General features: G+C 49.9%; 1 protein-coding gene across 1 annotated transcript in view; it reads right to left on the bottom strand.

The window, feature by feature from the left end:
* ABCB9 (ATP binding cassette subfamily B member 9) overlaps window positions 1-23,055 on the bottom strand; it is a 117,058-nt gene that overhangs the window by 65,062 nt on the left and 28,941 nt on the right. The window contains exons 3-5 of the mRNA XM_069214964.1: window positions 22,604-22,718; window positions 22,314-22,444; window positions 11,541-11,746 (exon numbers count right to left, since the gene is read on the bottom strand). Of these exons, the coding sequence (XP_069071065.1) occupies window positions 11,541-11,746; window positions 22,314-22,444; window positions 22,604-22,718 (452 nt within the window). The remainder of the gene's footprint in view (window positions 1-11,540; window positions 11,747-22,313; window positions 22,445-22,603; window positions 22,719-23,055) is intronic.

Genomic DNA, 23,055 nt, shown 5'->3' on the forward strand with positions numbered 1-23,055 from the left:
AGAGGAGGAGGCCGGGCTCAGAGGCACAGTGAAATGGCCAGGCTGGTGAGAGCTGGGTGCGGCCAGCGCGGCCTGGGACTGGCGGTGACATGAGGCGGCCCCTGGCTGCTGGGCAGAGGCCTGGCAAATGTGACAATGCACGCTCCTCACTAGGGTGAAGTGGGGAGCCTTCGTGGTCTGGTGCTGGATAAGGAGGGCCCGGCAGTGGTGAGCATGTGGCCTGATCGGTGCTGGAGCTTGGTCGAGTGGTGGAGCGTCTTGTGGTGTCCCCGTAGGCATTGATGAGGACAGGTGGAGAGCAACAGGCAGCGTCAGCAGGATAATGAGTTGTGCGGTGTGAGGTCTACCCCAGGTGGTGAGTTGCTGTGATGGACGCTACGAATACGGATATCTGGAGACCGCGGGTACTCTTTCTTATTGCAGTGAGACAGAGGCCTGGGCGTGCACCCCGGTACACATTGGCACAGAGGAGGCACCCTAAAGTGGTGCTTACTGGGAGAGTGTAACCTGTGCATCAACTAAGGCTTGAAACATGGCCAAGACCGACAAAAAACAAACTAAACTACAGTTTGACCAGCGTAATCAGAGAGCTCCGCGGGAGACCACGTGGTGGCGGGTGCGCCTGGAGGAGCAGATATGCCTTCGGGGGAAGAACCAGAACTGAGACAAATATTAGCTGCAATGCAGCAAAGCCTGACCCAGATAGACAGTAAATTATACTCCCTCTCCTTCAGAATGGACAGAATGACGGAGCGGCTGGATAGGAATACAGAACAGTTAGACTAGATACAATAAGTACCCCCCCCCGCCCAGCCCCTCGCCCTGCCCCATGCTACTCACCTCTTCTCCTGCTTCTTTATTCATCTTTGATCTTCTTCTGTGCTCTTCATCTGTATTCTTCATCTGTGTTCTTCTTTCTTCCCTGCACCCCGTCCTGCGTGTTCTTTTCTTCTGTCTTCATCTGTGTTCTTCTTTCTTCCCTGCACCCCGTCCTGCGTGTTCTTTCTTCTGTCTTCATCTGTGTTCTTCTTCTGTGTACTTCATCTGTGTTTCTTCCTGCACCCCGTCCTGCGTGTTCTTTCTTCTGTCTTCATCTGTGTTCTTCTTCTGTGTACTTCATCTGTGTTTCTTCCTTCTCTTCTGCACCGCGACCTGCGTGTGCTTTCTTCTTCTTTGTCCTTCTTCTGTGTTCTTCATCTGTATTCTTCTTCTGTGTACTCCATCTGTGTCCTTCTTCTGTGTTCTTCATCTGTATTCTTCTTCTGTGTACTTCATCTGTGTTTCTTCCTTCTCTTCTGCACCGCGACCTGCGTGTGCTTTCTTCTTTCTTCATCTGTGTTCTTCATCTGTGTTCTTCGTATCCTCTGCTTCACAGGGCTCTCCTCTTCTGCCGGACTCCTCTTCCTTGACTCTTCTCTCCTCCTCTTCTTTACCCTTCCTCTTGGCTCTTCTCTCTTCTGTTCTTCTGCTCCTCGCTCCTCTTCTTCTTTACCTTCTTCTTGGCTCTTCTCTCTTCTGCTCCTCGCTCCTCTTCTTCTTTACCTTCTTCTTGGCTCTTCTCTCTTCTGCTCCTCGCTCCTCTTCTTCTTTACCTTTTTCCTGGCTCTTCACTCGTCTGCTCTTCTGCTCCTGACTCTTCTCTCTGACCTTCCTCACTCCCCTCCACCTCTGTAACCCCCCTCCCCTATCTTTTCTCCCCTCTACCTGACCCCCCACCCTCCGCTTTCCCGCCGCCACCTCCTGCTCGCCCCCGCCCCCCCTGCCCCCATTCGTCGCCCCACTCCCGCCCCCCACCCCCAGCTGACCACTCCTCCCCCCCCTCCTCCCTCTTGTGGCGGCCGCTGTCCTCAACTCGGGGCGCTCCAGCACCTGCTTCCAAGCCAACCCGAAACGTAGCCACGGACCCTTCGCATGTCACACCTGCAAACTCACCTTCCACCGCGAAACCACTACGCCCGCCAGCCCACGCGCCATCAACCACCTCAAACGCATCCTGATCAACGCACGATCCGTCCACAAGCACGCCGTTGAACTATGGGACCTCCTGGACTCCATCGCACCGGACGTCGTCTTCATCACTGAGACCTGGATGAAAGCCTCCTCGGCCCCCGACATCGCCATAGCCATCCCCGACGGCTACAAGATTTCAAGGAGAGACCGAACCAACCAAGTAGGTGGAGGAATCGCCATCGTCTTCAAGGACTCCATCAACGTCACCACCTCCACTGAAGACACCCCCCTCGCCGCCGAACACCTGCACTTCCAGATCCACACCGACCCCAGGACCACACTCAGAGGAACTCTCATCTACCGACCCCCTGGACCACGCACCCTCTTTAGCGACTCCATCACTGACTTCATCTCCCCGCACGCCCTTGCCTCGCCGGACTACATCCTCCTCGGTGACCTCAACTTCCACCTGGAACAGAACAACGACCCCAACACTACCGCCCTGCTCGACAGCCTCGACAACCTCGGCCTCAAGCAACTGGTGAACACCCCCACCCACATCGCCGGACACACGCTAGACCCCATCTTCTCCGCCAGCAACCACGTATCCTTCAGCCACTCTTCCGCTATACACTGGACCGACCACAGATGTGTCCACTTCACCTTCCGACGCGAGACTCGCCACCTCCGCACACAACCCATCCCACGTCGACAGTGGAACAAAATCCCAGAGGAACAGCTTCTCTCCACTCTCAACGACAACCAATCCACCTTCTCCTCCGACCCCAACGACGCAGCCCTCAGCCTCACGAATTGGATCACCAACTGCGCAGACAACCTCGCTCCCCTCAGACGCCTCCCAAGACAGACCAACACCAAAAAACCTCTCTGGTTCACCGACACCCTTAAGGAATCAAAGAAAACCTGCCGCACCATCGAGAAAGCCTGGCGCAAGGACCACACCGCAGATAACATGACTGCCCTCAAGAACGCTACCCGCGAACACCACCAACTGATCCGCGCCGCCAAAAGAAACTTCTTCACAGACAGACTGGACAAAAACAGCCACAACAGCAGAGAACTCTTCAACATCGTCAAAAGAACTCTCCAACCCTAACGCCAACGCCAATGCCATCACGCCCTCACAAGACCTCTGCAACTCCCTCGCCACCTTCTTCCATCGTAAGATCACCGACCTACACGACAGCTTCGGACACCAGACCCAGCCAACCACCACAGAACCTACAACCCCAGCCATCACGCTCAACGCCTGGACTCACATCCACACGGAAGAGACCAAAGCCACCATGAACTCCATCCACTCCGGTGCCCCCTCGGACCCCTGCCCACACTTCATCTTCAACAAAGCCGACGACATCATCGCCCTGCACCTCCAGACCATCATCAACAGCTCGTTTTCGTCTGCTACCTTCCCCGAGAGCTGGAAACACGCTGAAGTCAACGCCCTACTGAAAAAACATATGGCGGACCCAAGCGACCTAAAGAACTTCCGCCCCATCTCGCTCCTCCCATTCCCTGCCAAAGTCATAGAGAAGACCGTCAACAAGCAACTTACCAACTTCCTTGAAGACAACAGCCTACTCGATCCCTCTCAGTCCGGATTCCGAGCCAATCACAGCACAGAAACCGCCCTCATCTCAGTCACAGACGACATCAGAACCCTGATGGACAACGGAGAAACAGTCGCCCTCATCCTCCTCGACCTCTCGGCTGCCTTCGACACCGTCTGTCACCGCACCCTAATAACCCGCCTCCGCTCCACCGGGATCCAAGGACAGGCCCTGGACTGGATCACCTCCTTCCTCTCCAACCGCTCCCAAAGAGTCTACCTCCCACCTTTTCGCTCAGACCCCACCGAGATCATCTGCGGCGTCCCACAAGGCTCCTCGCTCAGCCCGACTCTCTTCAATGTCTACATGAGCCCCCTCGCCTACATCGTACGCAAACACAGCATCAACATCACCTCCTACGCCGACGACACTCAACTGATACTTTCCCTCACCAAGGACCCCACTAGCAACAAGACCAACCTGCAAGATAGAATGAAAGATGTCGCAGATTGGATGAAACTCAGCCGTCTGAAACTGAACTCAGACAAAACGGAAGTCCTCATCCTCGGAAACACCCCAACCGCCTGGGACGACTCCTGGTGGCCCACGGCCCTTGGCACCGCACCGACCCCCTCAGACCACGCACGCAACCTCGGTTTCATCTTGGACCCACTTCTCACCATGACCAAACAAGTCAACGCTGTATCATCCTCCTGCTTCCTCACCCTCCGCATGCTCCAAAAGATCTTCCGTTGGATCCCCGCCGACACCAGAAAGACCGTGACCCACTCCCTCGTCACGAGCCGCCTGGACTACGGCAACACCCTATATGCAGGAACCACCGCTAAACTCCAGAAACGTCTGCAACGAATTCAAAACGCCTTCGCCCGCCTCATCCTCGACATACCCCGCAACAGCCACATCTCCGCCCACCTGAGGCACCTGCACTGGCTTCCTGTCAACAAAAGGATCACTTTCCGACTCCTCACCCACGCACACAAAGCCCTCCACAACAAGGGACCAGAATACCTCAACCGCCGCCTCAGCTTCTACACACCCACCCGTCCTCTTCGCTCCGCCAACCTCGCTCTCGCCGCCGTCCCTCGCATCCGCCGCACCACAGCGGGTGGGAGGTCCTTCTCCTACCTGGCGGCCAAGACATGGAACTCCCTCCCCACCATCCTCAGGACCACCCAGGACCACTCCGCTTTCCGGAGACTACTCAAGACCTGGCTCTTCGAGCAGCAGTAACCCCTTCCCCCTAGCGCCTTGAGACCCGCACGGGTGAGTAGCGCGCTTTATAAATATTTATGATTTGATTTGATTTTAGTCAGAGAGACGCATTTCAGAGGTGGAGAAAAGCCAGTCAACTATGTCCTCCGGTCAGGCTAAGATGGGCAAAGAGCTCGTGGCCCTACAAAGTAGATGACTTGGAGGACAGATCCCGCAGGAGTAACCTACGTATAGTGAGTGTAGCGGAATCTACTGCTATAGATAATATGGAGGGTTACATAGAACGCCTGCTCGTCCAGCTGACGGGGCGCAACAGGTTTTCCAGTCTGCTTGTGGTTGAAAGAGCGCATTGCTCGGTGGTGGCCCAGCCGCCCCCAGGTGCCCCGCCGTGCCCCATTATAGCCAAATTACTAAACTATAGAGACCAAGATGCTGCCTTGAGACGAGCTAGAGAACTCAAAACCCTTCAGCATGAGGGAATGATGATTTCGCTTAATACAGATTTCAAACAACAAGTGCAAGAGGCTAGATGGCAATTTATTTCAGGGAAACGGCAGCTACGGGATCTTCTTTGGAATACCATATGTTATACTCGGCCAGGTTGCGGGTGATGGTGGATGTAAAGCCGCTCCTCTTTAAAGACCATAAAATCCTTGCCCAATTCCTGAAGCGGAGGATGGCTGAGGGGAGAGGACGTGAAATGGGGGACACCCTGTCACGGGATGGCTGTGACTAGAATTTATGTAACTGCAGGTGTGAGTAGGAGAGGTGGCCTGTGAACGCTGGACAAGGGTGGCACGGGGCTGGTGACAAGGCACATAAATATAAATACCAGTGGCAAATGAAATGTTTTAGCGGGGCACTAACTGTCGGCAGTGGCACCGTATAGTATGCTGCAAAACAGACGACAGGGGGTCTTATGGTGTAAGCTTCAAGTACCTAGATATTTGACCACTACAGTACAGTAGGTGGTTGGCACTAGAGGGATGATAAGCACAGCTGGGCAACATCCACCCGAGCATGTGGAACACTCGTCGACTTAAGAGAGGGTTACTTTGGTTCATGGAGGGGTGGGGGCAGGATGTGTATTTGCAGACAGGCGGGTTGGGGCAATGCCTGTTGTCGGTGGGGGGGGGATTTACAGGGAGTTATTTGTTCTAAAGGTTTTCTCAGCAATGCAATTGCAGACTCACACACGCAATATGGCAGGTACAGGGTTCTACACATTTTGTAGCTAATTGAAAATAACACTTCAGCATCAGATACAAGTAAGGGACCGAATATGGTGCGAATGGTCATGTGGAATGTTAGAGGTTTAAATAATGCCAGAAAGGTGCAAAAGGTAGTGGCCTATTTACAGCGGCACAGAGTGGACCTAGCTCTTTTGCAAGAAACTCACCTGGCTCTGGGTTGCCCCATACTTACCCCTAGGAGGATGCAGGGGCAAATTTTGGCTGCAGGGTTCACGTCCCATTCTAGGAGGTGTTGATTTGGGCATCGAGGTCCTCCGGTTTCTGCCTCCGGGAGATTGAAATGGACCCTAATGGCAGGTATATAGTGGTGCGCTGTAGTCATGGAGCTGTCATGTTCCTCCTGGTTGGGATTTATGGGCCTAATTTTGATAACCCCCAATTTTACTATTATCTAGCAGCCAGGACGGGCACCTGGGTTGGGGGCTCCCGCAGATATGGGGAGGGGATTTTAATTGCCCCTCGGACCCTTTACTTGACAGGTGAGGGGGTCGCATATAGGAAACCGGCTTTGGCGGCTTGAGTGGTGACCAGGGTGGCGGCGGAGTTGGGGCTGGTCGATATATGGCGATGCAAACACCCTACTGGGGAGCAAGGGGGGTTCACCCACTACTCGGCAGCACATGATTTACATACACAAATTGACCTTTGGCTGGTCTCTAAAAGCATGGTAGGTAACTTGCAGGTGGGGGTCCCCTGGCCCAGAACATACTCAGATCATTCACCGGTCCTGTTGGAGACGGCATTGAGGCCCAAACCGATTCCCCCATTTACATGGAGATTTCCCCCATACTCACTACTGGATTCGGCATTTCGCGACGAGTTGGCTACTGCCATTAAAGACTTCTTTCAGATCAATATCGGCTCCGTAGATAGTATATGTACTGTATGGGAAACATTTAAAGTGTACATACGTGGGACAACCATAGCAAAACATGCAGGGGTTCTGCGATCGATTCGGGATGTCTGGACTCTTTGGAAAACAAGCTTGCCCAGTTAGAGCGGGAGCACCTGCACACGTCCGACAGACAGATTTTGGGTTGCATACGCACCAAGTTGGCGGAATTTCAGGACACGGCACTTACTGAGGTCCAACATATGGGGAAATATGCAACAGCCCGTCTCTATGGGGATGGTGAGAAACCGGGGCGGTGTTGGCGAACATGACACATCCCAACAGGCAGAAAGACACAATTATGGTAATACAGGCTGAGGATGGTAGCGAGATCACAGATCCAGAGCACATAGCAAATAGGTTCTGCGAGTATTACGCAGCCCTCTATACCTCCAAGATTGCCCCGAATCCGGATGCTCTGCTAGATTACATGCTACTTATAGAATTGCCATGGCTAACAGCAGCAGACAGAGAGTCCCTTATGGTGCCCCTGACCCTCGAAGAGATGAGCAGGGCCCTGGGGGGTATGGAGGAGGGGAAGGCTCCGGGGCCTGACGGGCTGACAGTAAGGTTTTACAAGGCTTTTCAGGACATATTGTTCCCACATCTGAGGGCAATCTATGCAGAGATGGTGGAGGCTGGTGTTATGCCGCCCTCTATGCGAGAGGCGGTGTTGATTGGGTTGCTGAAACCTGGCAAGGCTCCAACGCAGTGCTCATCCTACCGTCCGTTATCACTAATAAATGTCAACACCAAAATCTATGCTAAGACCCTGGCAGACCGATTGGCCATACTCTTACCTAAACTGAATAAGCTGGAGCAATCGGGGTTTATTCCGGGCTGTAGTCTTACTGCTAACCTCCGCACAGTGTTTGGGGCTATGCAGAACTTGAATTCCTAGATGCGGAGAAGGAATTTGATTCGGTTGAGTGGTATTTTATGATGGCGGTTGGGAGTGGGGGACGTTTTTCTACAATTAGTGACAATGTTATACGAGAAGCCCTTGGCCAGGCTTAGAGTTAACGGCTTGGTTTCAGACACATTCCACATCACTAGAGGTACTAAGCAGGGATGTCTGCTGTCGTCCCTGCTGTATGCGATAGTTGCAGAACTGCTGGCATGTGCATTGCGGGAATATCATAGCCACCGGGCCTCCGGTTCCAGAACTATATTTTGGTGATCTCTGCATATGCAGACGACACCTTGCTATATATCCAAGACCCACACCGTAACGTAGCACCGATATCATGAGAGATTATAAAATATGGCGCCTTTTCTGGTCTACGGATGAACTGGGACAAGTCCATTGTGTTCCCCCTGACGCCAGCCACAATTCCAGTGGATGGGGATTTCCCCCTTAAGTGGGAAACGGAATCAGTTCGGTGCCTAGGAATCCGAGTCCATACAGACCCTAAGATAATAATGGCGGATAACTATGAGGTCGCGATTAAAGCGCTGGCGAGAGATGTGGAGAGATAGGTCAGGTTGCAGCTCTCGCTGGTGGGTCGGATAGCCCTCATGAAAATGGTGGTGCTTCAGAGATTTTTGTTCCTCTTTCAGAATATCCCTATGTTGTTAACAAGGGCATTTTTTGCGACCTTGAGGTCCCTGCTTGTTAAGCTAGCCTGGGCAGGAAAGCAGCCGAGTCAAAAGGCAGACCCTGGCCCTACGGTACGAGATGGGTGGGCTTAATGCACCTGATCTAGAGCTGTATTACAGAGTCGTCCATGCTATGTTTGCCCACACCTGGATACATGGCTCTCAAGACTTGCCATTTCTAAAAATAGAACATGAGCGGCAGCCCCAGATCCTTTGCTGAGTAGGATCTTTCACTCCCCGACTCGAAGATACGGGGAATTCGCTTCCCTGAACACTACCACACAGGCCTGGCACAGCCTGATGGGCCGGCAGGGGCTCACCCTGCTATATTCCCCGCACATGCCTCTGGAGTGGTGTGCGTTGTGGCATGATAAAAGTGTGGTGGAGGCCATGCATAAGCTAAATATTAAGACACTAGGAGATTTTTTCCGAGAGGGTGGCATGCGTACATGGGATATGATGGGGGAGCAGGTAAGTGAACCGACTCCGCTTCTGCAATATCATTTTTATAGAGCCAGGCATGCAATGGGTGCCCTTATGGGTGAGGAGTTGGGGGAACCACCAGACATTCAGCCCCTCTATATGATTATTACAGATGCGCAACCCCGTCGTTTGGTGTCTAAACTCTATGCGCAGGTGCAGAAGGCGCGTGTGCATGAGCTGATAAAGGCCAGAATTGACTGACAGAGAGATTTGGGGTTACAGTTAACAGATGAACAGTGCCAATACTGCCGTTTCGATGACTTGCGTAGTCTCTTTGAATGGCAGGCACCGCCTGATACACTTTAAATACATAAATAGGGTATATTATACACCCCTCAAACTCTATAGATATAGATTGTGTACGGAGGCCACTTGTCCGAGATGTGGGGAAGACCAGGTGGGTTTTTTCCACATGTCATGGTCCTGTCCAGGCATTCAGCGGGTCTGGGGACAAGGATTTGCAGAATTAGAAGGCATAGGAGGGCACCAGTTGGAACATGCACCGCTCTTGGCGCTGTTTGGCTGGGACAGGGGGGTACAGAAGACGGTTTGACGTTTGGTATCTATTGGGCTGTTCCTGGCTAAGCGTCGCATAGCAATGCGCTGGGATCGGGGACCGGTGCCGTCGATTGAGGAATGGCATAATGATATGGTGTATTGCAATACGCAAACAGATGCATACAACAAACTGGCTCCCCCAACCAGCAGACCTGCACAATATTGGGAAGCTTATAAAAAATACCTGATTGGCAAAGAAACGGGTGAACAGGAGGGAGAGGGGCCTGAAGATGAGGAGACTAATAACCCCTAAACGCTTGCTGTTACAGTTTCGTGGTTCCTCGGGCCCATAGACAGCCAAGACATATTTGCCAATGTAGGAGGGTGGAGGGAGAGATGGGAGAATGTCCAAGTTGAATGGGACTGTCATGGTTCATAATGATTGCCATAGTAAGTGAAGGACTATAGAAGGCAGTATTCGACTGTGTGAGATATGTAGAAATTGTACTGTGAGATGGTGCAATTGCTTTTTGTATTAACTTGTTTTGAAAAGCATAAATAAAGAAATAAAAAATAAATAAATAAAACAGACCTCGCCTCTTGGTTTGAAATGTCCCAGATACTGATTTTTTAAACAATTCTTTTTATTTGGCATAAAAAAGAAAAAACATTCTTAAACAATATTGCTTGTCACAGTGTTTTTAAAGCATAATGCCAGAGCACTGATTTGCCCTGGTTTTGCCACGTTTCATACAATGTAGGCATGTCTAGGGACTGGTCTGAATCAAATCTTCCTGAAACATACATAACTACACCTTACCTTCACCTACAAACACCTGCAGGTCCCAGTTGTGCAACGAGGCAGAGCGGACACAGACTTTCATCCGCCAAACCAATACATAAAAAGGGTCCATTACAGCTCTACTACTATTGTGTCTATGTTTCCACCACCTTAGTATATCTCTCTGTATTTATTTGCTATTACTTGTTCTTCAAACTACACATACCTTTACAATCCGTCCTCTTTTTCCATTTTCCCTCCTCATTCTCTTAATGTCGTACTCCTTCTACCATTCTTTTGTCTATCAGTGACTCCCCCTCAGAGACCACATTTATTTACTCATTTGTTTATTTGCAACATTACGTTAGCATCTTTTGCTCAACTTTTTCATTTTTTCTGGCCTGTTATTATACAGTCTGTTTTAGGGAGTTTACTCTATCATTTTCACATTCCCATATTTCAAGCTCTCTGTCAATTTATTGTTTCTTTAATCTCCTTCCCATTCCTTTGTTTTCCTTTTCTATCAAACGTCATTTTTCAAATCTCATATCATTCTTTTTTCTCTCTTCAAGTAGCTGTTTTTCTCTTTCGAATATTTTGGTTTGGTTCATTTCCTTTTTCCGTTTCTAGTTCTCTCTTCTGTCTTGACTTGCAGCTCTTCTCCTTCTCTGTTTTTTCTTTATATGATTTCTTCCTACCCTTACTTTCCTTTAAGTGAGTTTTCCTCAAATGTGTGCCTACATGCACAGGCACTGGGACCCTTCCTATGCAGCATCCTGCCTCAACCAATTATAAGTCATAAAAAAGACAGTCATACTGAAAGAAGAGGTAGTAAAATCGCCATATTGTTTAATCAGGATTACTAAGAGAAAGTGGTGTCACATCCATGAAATGTTTAAGAAACTCTCAGACAACATTGCCATCCTTAGGTGTTTAAGCTAGGTACAGGTGATGCTAATCAGGGTCAGATTTTCAGGATATCTATTTATGCAACTGTGGTTTCTTTAGGTAAATTTATTTTATGTCAATATCATGAAAATATGGCATGGATCTGGAACTTTGTTGGACATTGATGCTGTGGAACAACCTGGTTCTAGACACAAGCGTAAAGCACTAATCTGCCTCCTCCCTTGGTACTTGTCACGTCCTGTCCTTGAGACGTGTGCTTTGGAATACACTGAGGAAGGTACATATAGTACTAGTAGATCCTCTTGAGAGTCATAATAAGCACAATGTAAAGATGCCTGATCATATAAGTAGGATGAAAGTGTTGTCCATACCTTGTAATAACTTCCGTATGCTTTGGAAACCAGCAGCATGATGGGAAAACCCAGAACAGTGACGAGCGAGAGCTGCCAGGAGATGCTGAACATGATGATGATAATCCCCAGGACCTTCACCGCACTCCGCAAGAACAGATTCACATTTCCTGCAAGCACGTCGCTCATTTTGGCCGTATCTGCGGTCAAGCGGGAGATGATGTCCCCTGGAAGATCAAAAAATGGAGATTAGCTGATAGCACTAAGGGAAAGCTGCCTCAAGGAAGAGACTTCCTCTGCACATCCAGGGCTCACTACTTCAGTGGAATCTTCATATACCGGTTAGTTGTCTGGAGATTAAGACTGATTGGAAACTACCCACACAGAAGCTCCACTCCCTGGTCGATTGTATGGAGATCAGCAGTGACTGGAAGCTACCCACACAAAGGGACTGCACTTCACACATCCCACCCTCACACAGAAGCTGCATGCCTTATTCAATACTTTGGGGGTAAAGTAATATGGGGAGGAGCACTGATGGGAAGCTACCACAAACTTGGACTTCGCACATCCCAAATCCCAGTCCCGCACGAAAGCACCATAGCATCTTATCGTCTGTGGAGATCAACAGTGACCGAAAGCTACCCACATAAATGGACTGCACTTCGCATAGCCCAGCTTTATACAGAACCTCCAACATTTGATTAATTTAAGAAGATCAGCCTCAATTGAAGCTATTTCCACAAAATAAACTTTACTACACAGATCACCTGTTAAATCTTCACACCCTGGTCAGATCTGTGGGACTTATTTAAAGTCTAAGCTGCAAGACCTTTAATCTGCCAGTGTGGGAAGAACACACTTCCATATCACTGGTGGAGGAAGGTCCACTGCTCTACAGACCTGCTGCCACACTGGGGATGTTTTTTCCCTGTGGAAGTGAGAAATTCCCTTGCAGAAGTTCTCATGCAGCATGACATCATTGTTGCCACCATATGTGGGCACTCAGATATCAAGTACCCCTGATTTGATGGAGTTTCCTCTCAGCATATCATGGACACCTGAAAGCTTTCTCTGAGAGAGTTTCATCTAATTAGTGGCTGCCCTTCTCAGTGATGACTCCACAGTAGATTATACCTGGCTGGGTAACCATAACTTGGTGACCAGTGCACTATCATATTCAGAAGCATCAATACTGTTGCATAAAGAACTAAGTGGTGCAAGAGCTTGCAGAGGTTCCACTATTGGGCTCATTCACCTTCCACTACTCTCTTAACTGACTGATCCATCACCATTGTTTTTTGGAAGTTCCATTCTTACCCTCCTCTAAATGATGCCCTATTTTCGAAAAGCCTTTCACCACATTATCTTAAACCATAATGTTAAATGTTTCGCTGGGCTGGGTGGAGTCTGGAAGAGAGCCTCATTAGTTTTTATTCTGTATTTTTACAGTGGTCAGACCCTCCCCTATGGACTCCTACTTTTATCCAACAAGGTCTCCTACTCATTTTTACTGCCCCTCTCTACTATTTTTGATTGACTTGCTTGTAGCGCTGTTACTCGTGTCCATATTGCACCCTTAACATAAGTAACACAGTTGTGATGTTCTGATGAAAAACTTTTCGTTTTTATAATTTATGTTTAGAGATCACTGTTTTGAATACCATGCATCAAATGGGATTTAGTCACACGTGTACAGTATCACTACCATGTGTAAGTAACTAAAACAAATGCCTCTGGGTCACTTTTATGCTACTTGCTGGACAACTACTGAAAAAGCAGAGAAGGCTAATCACCAGTTATAACACCACAAATTTGAATAGCTTTTTATAAAACATGCCAGGAGGGGAACGGCTTGTGGCAGGTTACAGCAAGAAAGGACCCACCTACTATGATTGGGCGAACCAAAAAACAGAAGCACCTGCACAAGCTTCAATCATCAAAGTATAAAAGTGATTGATTTTCTGTCCCATCATGTAATGAAACTGCATACAGATGTCTGCTGATGCTTTTGCTGGATGTTTTTGATCCTAGTTGATTGGAGTTCTGTGGGCATCAAACTGTGTTTGAAGTCTTGGGAATGCACTTGTGGTTTTGGGTCATGAGACTATGTTTTGGTTTTTGGATCAGTAGATGGTGAATGAGGTTTTAGCTGTCACCACACTGACTCTGAGTGTGTCAGAACTTGATCATACTCTTGGGGTAGGTTCTTCATTCTTTGGGTGGCAAGTTTAGGGCCTTGTCATACTTCCTTGGAGAGCACTTCTTCTTTCTCTTTAGAAGGTATGCCATTTCAAGGCTTAATTTAATTCTGTTGAAAAATGGCACTCTCTGAAAAGTCACCCCAAACTATTTGCCTTCCTCCTCTGGTTTTTCTAACGTATTTTTGTTGGCTTTAGGATTCTGCGTACTTTACCACTGCTAACCAGTGCTAAAGTGCATGTGCTCCGCTGAAACATGGTAACACTGCTGTATACACAACTGGCATATTTAATTTACCTGTAAGCCCCTTGAAAAGTGGTATACCATATACCCAGAGCCTGTAAGTTAAATGCTAGTTGTGGGCCTGCAGCACTGCTTATGCCACCTACACAAGTAGCCCTTTGAACATGTCTCAGGCCTGCTATTGCAGAGTCTGTGTGTGCAGTTTTACTGGCACTTCGATATGGCATTTAAAACCCTTTGCCAATCCTTAAACACCCTTGTTATTACACATAGGTCACCACTAAGGTAGGCTGTAGGTAGCCTATAGTGCAGGGTGCTGTGTAAGTAAAAAGCAGGACATGTACTTTTACGTTTTGCATGTCCCAGTAGAGTAAACACCTACATTTGTTTTTCACTACAGTGGGGCCAACTCCTCCTATAAGTTAACACTGGAAATTCCTTATTACACTTTTAAGCTGTAATTCCTGATTCAGAAGGAGTAGTTATATCAAGTTTCATATAATTGGAATGGCAATGATAAATCCTCTTTACTAGTAAAGCTGGGCTTAACATTACTATTTTATAAATTCCACTTTTACAAAGTGGACATTTCTCTGCTCTTATAGCTCTGCGTGTCTGCAGCCTGTCTTCTAAACATGTCAAGGATGGGTGACAGCAACACTTTGTGCATTCCCTCTAGACAGCCACAAATACAGGAAGTTAGGTGTGTCTGAGCACTCATCTGCATTCATAGCTCCTCCTAGGCAGGAAGAGGGACAGGGGTTGACACTTACATCTGAATAGGCAGTGACTGTCCCCATACAAAGGACTGAATCAATCAATCAATCAATCAATTAATTTATAAAGCGCGCTATGTACCCGTTAGGGTTTCGAGGCGCTGGGGGGGGGGTGCTATCATTCGAAGGGCCATGTCTTGAGGAGTCTCCTGAAGGTGAGGAGGTCCTGGGTCTGGCGTAGTGAGGTGGGGAGAGAGTTCCAGGTCTTGGCGGCGAGGAAGGAGAAGGATCTGCCGCCAGAGGTCTTGCGCTGGATTCGGAGGACGATGGCGAGGGCAAGGTTGGCAGAGCGTAGTTGACGTGAGGGAACGTAGAAGTTGAGTCTGGTGTTCAGGTAGGTGGGTCCGGTGTTGTGTAGTGCCTTGTGTGCGTGGGTGAGGAGTTTGAAGGTGATCCTCTTATCCACGGGGAGCCAGTGGAGGTCCTTCAGGTGGGGGGAGATGTGACATCGGCTGGGTATGTCGAGGATCAGGCGGGCGGATGCGTTCTGGATGCGTTGGAGTCGTTTGATGTCTTTCGTTGGGATGCCTGTGTAGAGTGCGTTGCCGTAGTCAAGTCTGCTACTGACGAGGGCTTGGGTCACCGTCTTTCTGGTTCCTGTTGGAATCCACTTGAAGATCCTGCGGAGCATGCGGAGGGTGTTAAAACAGGAAGAGGAGACAGCGTTGACCTGTTTGGACATGGTGAGAGCGGAATCGAGGATGAAGCCGAGGTTTCGTGCGTGGCTGGCTGGGGTGGGTGGGGGGCCGAGGGCAGTGGGCCACCAAGAGTCGTTCCAGGCTGAGGGGGTGCGCCCGAGGATGAGGACTTCCGTCTTGTCGGAGTTAAGTTTCAGGCGGCTGTTGCTCATCCACTAGGTGATGGATTTCAGTCCCTCGTGGAGGTTGGTTTTGGCGGTGAGAGGATCTTTGGTCAGGGAGAGGACGAGCTGGGTGTCGTCGGCGTAGGAGATGATGCTGAGGTTGTGTTGGCGGGCCAGTTGTGCGAGGGGGGCCATGTAGACATTGAACAACGTTGGGCTAAGTGAGGAGCCTTGGGGTACGCCGCAGATGAGGTTGGTGGCTTTGGAGCGGAAGGGTGAGAGTCGGACTCTCTGGGTTCTGCCGGAGAGAAAGGATGAGATCCAGTTGAGGGCTTTGTCTTGGATGCCGGCTTCGTGGAGTCGGGTTAGTAGGGTGCGGTGGCAGACTGTATCGAAGGCGGCTGATAGGTCGAGGAGGATCAGGGCTGAGGTTTCGCCGTTGTCCATTTGTTGTCTGATGTCATCTGTGGCGGCGAGGAGTGCGGTCTCAGTGCTGTGGTTTCGTCTGAAACCAGATTGAGAGGGGTCTAGGATGGAGTTGTCTTCTAGGAAGTGGGCGAGCTGTGCGTTGACGATCTTCTCGATAACTTTCGCTGGGAGGAGGGAGATCGGTCGGAAGTTTTTGAGATCGTTGAGGTCAGCCTTAGGTTTCTTGAGGAGGGGTTGGATTTCTGCGTGCTTCAAGCTGTCCGGGAAGGTAGCGGTGTTGAAGGAGAGGTTGATGATCTTGCGAAGTTTGGGGGCGATGGTGGCGTCGGCTTTGTTGAATACGTGATGTGGGCAGGGGTCAGCGGGAGATCCTGAGTGGATGGAGTTCATGGTCTTTAGGGTTTCGGCGTCATCTACTTGGTTCCAGGTGGTGATGCGGCAGGCGTGGGAGGAGTTGTTGGGGGTGGGGTCTGGCGGAGGTGGGGTGTTGAAGCTGTCGTGGATGGCTGCGATTTTCTGGTAGAAGAAGGTGGAGAGATCGTCGCAGAGTTTCTGGGAAGGAGGGACGTCGTTGACGTTGGCGTTGGGGTTGGAACGTTCCTTCACGATGCAGAAGAGTTCTTTGCAGTCGTGAGCGTTGTTGTTGAGGCGTTCTGTGAAGTGGGAGCGCTTGGCGAGTCGGATCAGTTGGTGGTGTTCACGGTTGGCTTCCTTGAGGGTAGCAAGGTTGTTGGGTGTGCGCTCGAGGATCCATTTTTTCTTGAGTTTCTGGCAGGTGCGTTTGGAGGTGGTCAGTTCGTCTGTGAACCAGGCTGGTTTTTTCTTTTCTTGGTTGGCGGTGGGTCTCTTGAGTGGCGCTAGGATGTTGGCGCAGTTGAGGATCCATTGATGGAGGTTGATGGCGGCGGAGTTCGGGTCGGTGGGGTCGGGTGGTGGGTTTTGGCGAGGGTGCTGGTAAGTTGATCTTCGGTGACTTTTCCCCAGCGGCGGTGAGGCGGTAGAGGGGTGCGGTGGTGTTCGGTGTTTTTCTTGAAGGTGAAATGGCCGCAGTGATGGTCGGTCCAGTGGAGTTTGGAGGTGTGGCTGAATGAGATGTGGTTGCTTGAGGTGAAGAGTGGGTCAAGGGTGTGTCCGGCGATGTGGGTGGGAGTGTTGACCAGTTGACGGAGCCCGAGGTTGGTGGTCAGTGATGCAGTGTTGGCGTCATTGTTGTTCTTCAGGTGGAAATTTAGATCTCCCAGGAGGATGTAGTCTGGAGAGGCGAGGGCGTGGGTGCTTGCGAGGTCGGAGACGGTGTCGCTGAAGGGGGCTCTTGGTCCTGGAGGGCGGTATATGAGGGTTCCTCTGAGGGTAGTGTTGGGGTCCGTGTGAATCTGGAAGTGGAGGTGTTCGGCTGTCTTGAGGGTGTCGTCCGTGTGGGTGTGGATCTTGAGGGTAGATTTGTGGGCGATGGCTATTCCTACGCCGATTCCGTTGGTGCGATCTCTTCTGGTGATCTTGTATCCGTCAGGGATGGCGATGGCGATGTCAGGGGCCGAGGAGTCGTTCCACCAAGTTTCGGTCAGGAAGGCCACGTCTGGGGCGGTGGTGTCGAGCAGGTCCCAGAGCTCGATGGCGTGTTTTCGTGCGGAGCGTGTGTTGAGGAGGATGCAGTGCAGGAGGTTTGTGTTGGTTGGTGCTGGCTTCGTTGTTCTGTTGCAGGAAAAGTTGCAGGTGCGGCAGGAAAAAGGTCCTTTGGTGTGCTTGGGGTGGCCTGGAAGCACTCTGTGGAGGGGCCAGGGTTGAGGGCGAGGAGTTCGCTGGCCGAGTATCGGAGGCAGGGGGTGCGGGGGCGTGAGGACCAGGGGGGGTGGCGCTGGGCGCGGTCCAGGCGCGGACGGGCGCAGACGGGCTTGCCTCTGGCGCGCCAGCGGCGCGGACGCGCAGCGCCAGCCATTAAGAAGGGAGAGGGGAGGGGGGAGGGAGGAGCAGCTGGGAGGCGGGAGGGAGCGGCGAATGGGGGCGCGAGGGGGGCGGGCCGCAGGGAGGCAGCGGCAGGTAGAGAACTGCAAGGGGGAGCGCCCAAGGGGCGAAAACAAGAAAACAAGGCAGAAAAAAGTCGGGCACAATTTGAAAAACAGTCACAAAAATACACTAATGGCACAAAATACAATCGGGGTACAGCAGTCAGAGGGGCACAACGGGTTCAGATGCGCAGGAGGCAAGGTGCTTGAAAAACAATAGAAAAAGCACTTACAGGACGGCGAAAAGTGGCACAATCAGAAGGGGCACGACGGGGGCAGAAGCGCAAGGAGGCAAGGCGCTGAAAATATAGAAAAACACTTACAGGACGGCGGAAAGCGGCACACGGGTCAAGTGAAGCTTACTAGAGCCCACTAGACACCAGGGATGAGGCGCAGGAGGATGCCTGCGGGTGGAGGAGGGCCTCGAACACGCTAGCAGCAGCATGGGCGGGGGTCAGAGGCAGGAGACAGCAGGTTGGTGCTGCGGACGTGGGGGGCGAGCTCTAGACCTAAAACAGGTCAGAGGTCGCTCACTCGCGACGCGCAGCGCCAGCCATTAAGAAGGGAGGGGGGAGGGAGGAGCAGCTGGGAGGCGGGAGGGAGCGGCGAATGGGGGCGCGAGGGGGGCAGGGCCGCAGGGAGGCAGCGGCAGGGAGAGAACTGCAAGGGGGAGCGCCCAAGGGGCGAAAACAAGGCAGAAAAAAGTCGGCCACAATTTGAAAAACAGTCACAAAAATACACTAATTGCACAAAATACAATCGGGGTACAGCAGTCAGAGGGGCACAACGGGGGCAGATGCGCAGGAGGCAAGGCGCTTGAAAACAATAGAAAAAGCACTTACAGGACGGCGAAAAGTGGCACAATCAGAAGGGGCACGACGGGGGCAGAAGCGCAAGGAGGCAAGGCGCTGAAAATATAGAAAAACACTTACAGGACGGCGGAAAGCGGCACACGGGTCAAGTGAAGCTTACGAGAGCCCACTAGACACCAGGGATGAGGCGCAGGAGGATGCCGGCGGGTGGAGGAGGGCCTCGAACACGCTAGCAGCAGCGTGGGCGGGGGTCAGAGGCAGGAGACAGCAGGTTGGTGCTGCGGACGTGGGGGGCGAGCTCTAGACCTAAAACAGGTCAGAGGTCGCTCACTCGCGACGCGCAGCGCCAGCCATTAAAAAGGGAGGGGGGAGGGAGGAGCAGCTGGGAGGCGGGAGGGAGCGGCGAATGGGGGCGCGAGGGGGGCGGGGCCGCAGGGAGGCAGCGGCAGGGAGAGAACTGCAAGGGGGAGCGCCCAAGGGGCGAAAACAAGAAAACAAGGCAGAAAAAAGTCGGGCACAATTTGAAAAACAGTCACAAAAATACACTAATGGCACAAAATACAATCGGGGTACAGCAGTCAGAGGGGCACAACGGGGGCAGATGCGCAGGAGGCAAGGCGCTTGAAAAACAATAGAAAAAGCACTTACAGGATGGCGAAAGTGGCACAATCAGAAGGGGCACGACGGGGGCAGAAGCGCAAGGAGGCAAGGCGCTGAAAATATAGAAAAACACTTACAGGACGGCGGAAAGCGGCACACGGGTCAAGTGAAGCTTACTAGAGCCCACTAGACACCAGGGATGAGGCGCAGGAGGATGCCTGCGGGTGGAGGAGGGCCTCGAACACGCTAGCAGCAGCGTGGGCGGGGGTCAGAGGCAGGAGACAGCAGGTTGGTGCTGCGGACGTGGGGGGCGAGCTCTAGACTAAAATTGCACTAAGTGTCCACTTTTAAAACAGCTATTTGTGTTTTATGTGAAAAGTATATATGCTACTGTAATTATTCAAAGTTCCTAAAGTACTTACCTGCAATACCTTTCAAATGAGATATTACATGTAGAATTTGAACCTGTGGTTCTTAAAATAAACTAAGAAAAGATATTTTTCTATACAAAAACCTATTGGCTTGGAATTGTCTCTGAGTGTGTGTTCCTCATTTATTGCCTGGGTGTATGTACAACAAATGCTTAACACTTAAGAGCAATCGAGCTCTAGACCTAAAACAGGTCAGAGGTTACCCCCTACTGACAGTCTGGAGCCAGGGCTTGGCAGAAAGGGCTTCTGTGCACTTCAAAAACCCTTCTTGGAAGTCACCCCAGCTTCTAAGGCATAACTGTGCATAAGTACTGGGTCTCTGATCCGACCAAATCAGACACTTCTGGATCAACAATTAGTCTCTGTCAGAAGAACTGCTGTGCTGCAACAAGAACTGTTACTCTGCTGACCTGAAAGGACTGCTTTCCTGCTGTACTGCCTTGTTACTCTGCTGACCTGAAAGGACTGCTTTCCTGCTGTACTGCCTTGTTACCTCTCTGACCCTGCTGAGGGAGAGCTGGTTTCTGCCTTGCATCCCAAGTGATCTCCAAAGGCTTGTTGTCTTGCCTCCTGTTGCTTGAGATTCAGGGATATCAACGTCTCTACCCCTACTCCTGTGCCTGGATCACTGAAAGTGAACCCAGATACTTGCACCGATGCATTTCCAGTCTGCCTGGAGCAGAACCGCACAACTGCGAGAGTAGAACCAGCGCAATGCTTTCGGAACCAATGCATCACCTTGAAAGCCCGATGCTCAGAACCGTGCATTACTGTCATAGCAGCTTGGAGAGACTGACGCATCCCGTCGACTGCGCAGAGAAACCCGGTGCATCATACTTCAGAACCAATGCATCTCGGCTTGGTACTTCATCTTCGGAGCCAATGCATCGCCACCACTGCATGAAGAAAATCGATACATCACCTTGACAGCGGGCCTGGCATCGATGTATCACTCGACACATTGCTCATCGGCACCCTGCATCTCACTGTTGGGACGAGGATCAAGGTAACCCCCATTGGCGCTTATTGCTTCTGAGCACTAGAACTCTTTTTATTTGTAAAAAATTATTAACTTGACCTCTCCTTATTGGATTTATGTCATCTTGGTCTTGATTTATTTATAAAATCATTGTCTATTTTTCCCACCTGAGGTAGAGTCTTTTTGTGGTGTTTTCATTGTGTTCATGTGTGTTGTGTTGAACAAATACCTTACACGTTACCTCTTTATATAAGCCTCACTGCTCTGTGCCAAGCTACCACAGGGTGAGCACAGGTTATCTTTTAGTGTGTATCTGACTTACCCTGATGGTTCCTGCTTATACGGGGTGCATACTCTGACAACCAAAAACTAAATTTCTAACAAACCTAGGCACAGTTTCCAATTCATCTGGATATTATTTTCCACAGCTTAGTACACTAGACACTGTCTATGGGATCCCTAGTAGCTTGTTAATTGGACCTAGGGACTTTTGACTTTGGAAAATAGCCCTTTGGCACCCTCAAAAAGTCACTCTACTTTGGATGGCCATTTTGTGTGGTGTGTTTGTGGGTGACTTGATATTTTGGAAAACTGTTGCAGATTTTCAGCTACCTAGGCTCAAACTCACTGAGATGCCACTCCTTGCATTCAGTACCACTTGAGAAGCCACTGTAAATTACAGGTGCACTATGGCCATCTTCAGAGATCCATTTAATTAATTATATGTTTTATGTAGTGCTACATGTCTCCTCCTGGGTAAACCTGACTCACAAAGAATCTAAAAGAAATTAAAAGATTTCTGTGTTTAGGGGGATTTACAAAAAACTCTGGGAGAATACCTGGAAGTCTACACAAAGTCATAGATTTCTAGGCATATTCCTTTTTCCTTATGTGCACTCATTCATATTGTTTGCAGAGTGACCATTAGGTACGAGTAAGTATTCTGAAATGTGGATTTGCACAAGTAATGTATTTTCCCTTATGTGCACCCATTCATACTGTCCACAGATCATGCATTAAGTTGGGGATGAGTTTTCTGAAATGTTGATTTGCACAAGTGACATAATTAATTTTTTTCTCCACATATTTCCATGTGAAGAAAGCTATTGCCTTGCACCCTACATATGAGAGTGTTTGAGGACCTTTGCACTGCCAGCCTATTTCAGTGGTTAAAATAAATTAACAATGTGCGTGTGAACAATCAATCTTAATTTTTGTGAATACTAACGTTTTCTGACTTTTTGTTGCCTACCACATTCTTACTGGCTAGTGCCCCTCAAGTCCCCCACCCCAATCACTGAAGCATCCATGTTCCTACTCCTAACACTAAAATTACAACTGGGGAAGTTTATTGACTGACGCATCTTCTGCTCTAATAATTGGAGTGGAATAGTGCCTGAGGCCCTGTACAAGCGTGAAAAATAGCAGGACACACCACAGATACTACCCGGAAAGCAATGAAAACCCAGATGAAAGGCTGCCAGACAATATTTGGGTAAACCATTGTGCCAACAGACCTGTTTGATATTCATCAAAGAACCCAATCTCTTGGGAAAGTAGTGCATGGAAAAGCAGGTGGCGAATTCTCAGATTCAGTCTGGTGTAAGCTGAGCTGAAGAGGTAGACACGGACACCAGCCGAACAAGCACTGATGGTAGACGGAAGACAACATGTTACTTGGCAGTATACACTACATCTGATGAATTATGCATTACATGCAGAGAACAGCAGGCATCAACAAATTGCTTCCTTTAGTATTAAGCAAATCACATGTGTATAGACAAAGTAGAGATCACAGTCTGCTTACCTCCCTACTGAAAATAGTGTCAAAAATCCCACTGAATTGGAGACCTGATCCAGGCTCTTCTGCACAACTATCCCGTCCATTACTAATCCTGCATAATAGGGGGAAAATATGTCCGCTGGAAAAAAATGGAAATGAAGCTGAATGTACACAACAAATTTACAATGGTTCTGCACAAGTCATTGATTCCTAGCCATACTTCTCTTGCCTTAAGAACACTCATTCATGTTGTCCACAGAGTGAACATTATGGTAGGGTATGTATTTTGAAATATGGATTTGCACAAGTAACATATTTTATTTTTTCCTCAAATTTTTTTTTGGCATGTGAAGAAAACTATGGGAGTGTCTTGAGGACTGCTGCATGCCCAACTTGCACACTTACACCCGTCTATTTGTGCAATAAGGATAATGGTGCAAGATGAGAGTGAACAATCAACGGTAATGAATGTGAAC

The sequence above is a fragment of the Pleurodeles waltl genome, chromosome 11 (genome assembly GCF_031143425.1).
Source record: "Pleurodeles waltl isolate 20211129_DDA chromosome 11, aPleWal1.hap1.20221129, whole genome shotgun sequence".
Classification (NCBI taxonomy): domain Eukaryota; kingdom Metazoa; phylum Chordata; class Amphibia; order Caudata; family Salamandridae; genus Pleurodeles; species Pleurodeles waltl.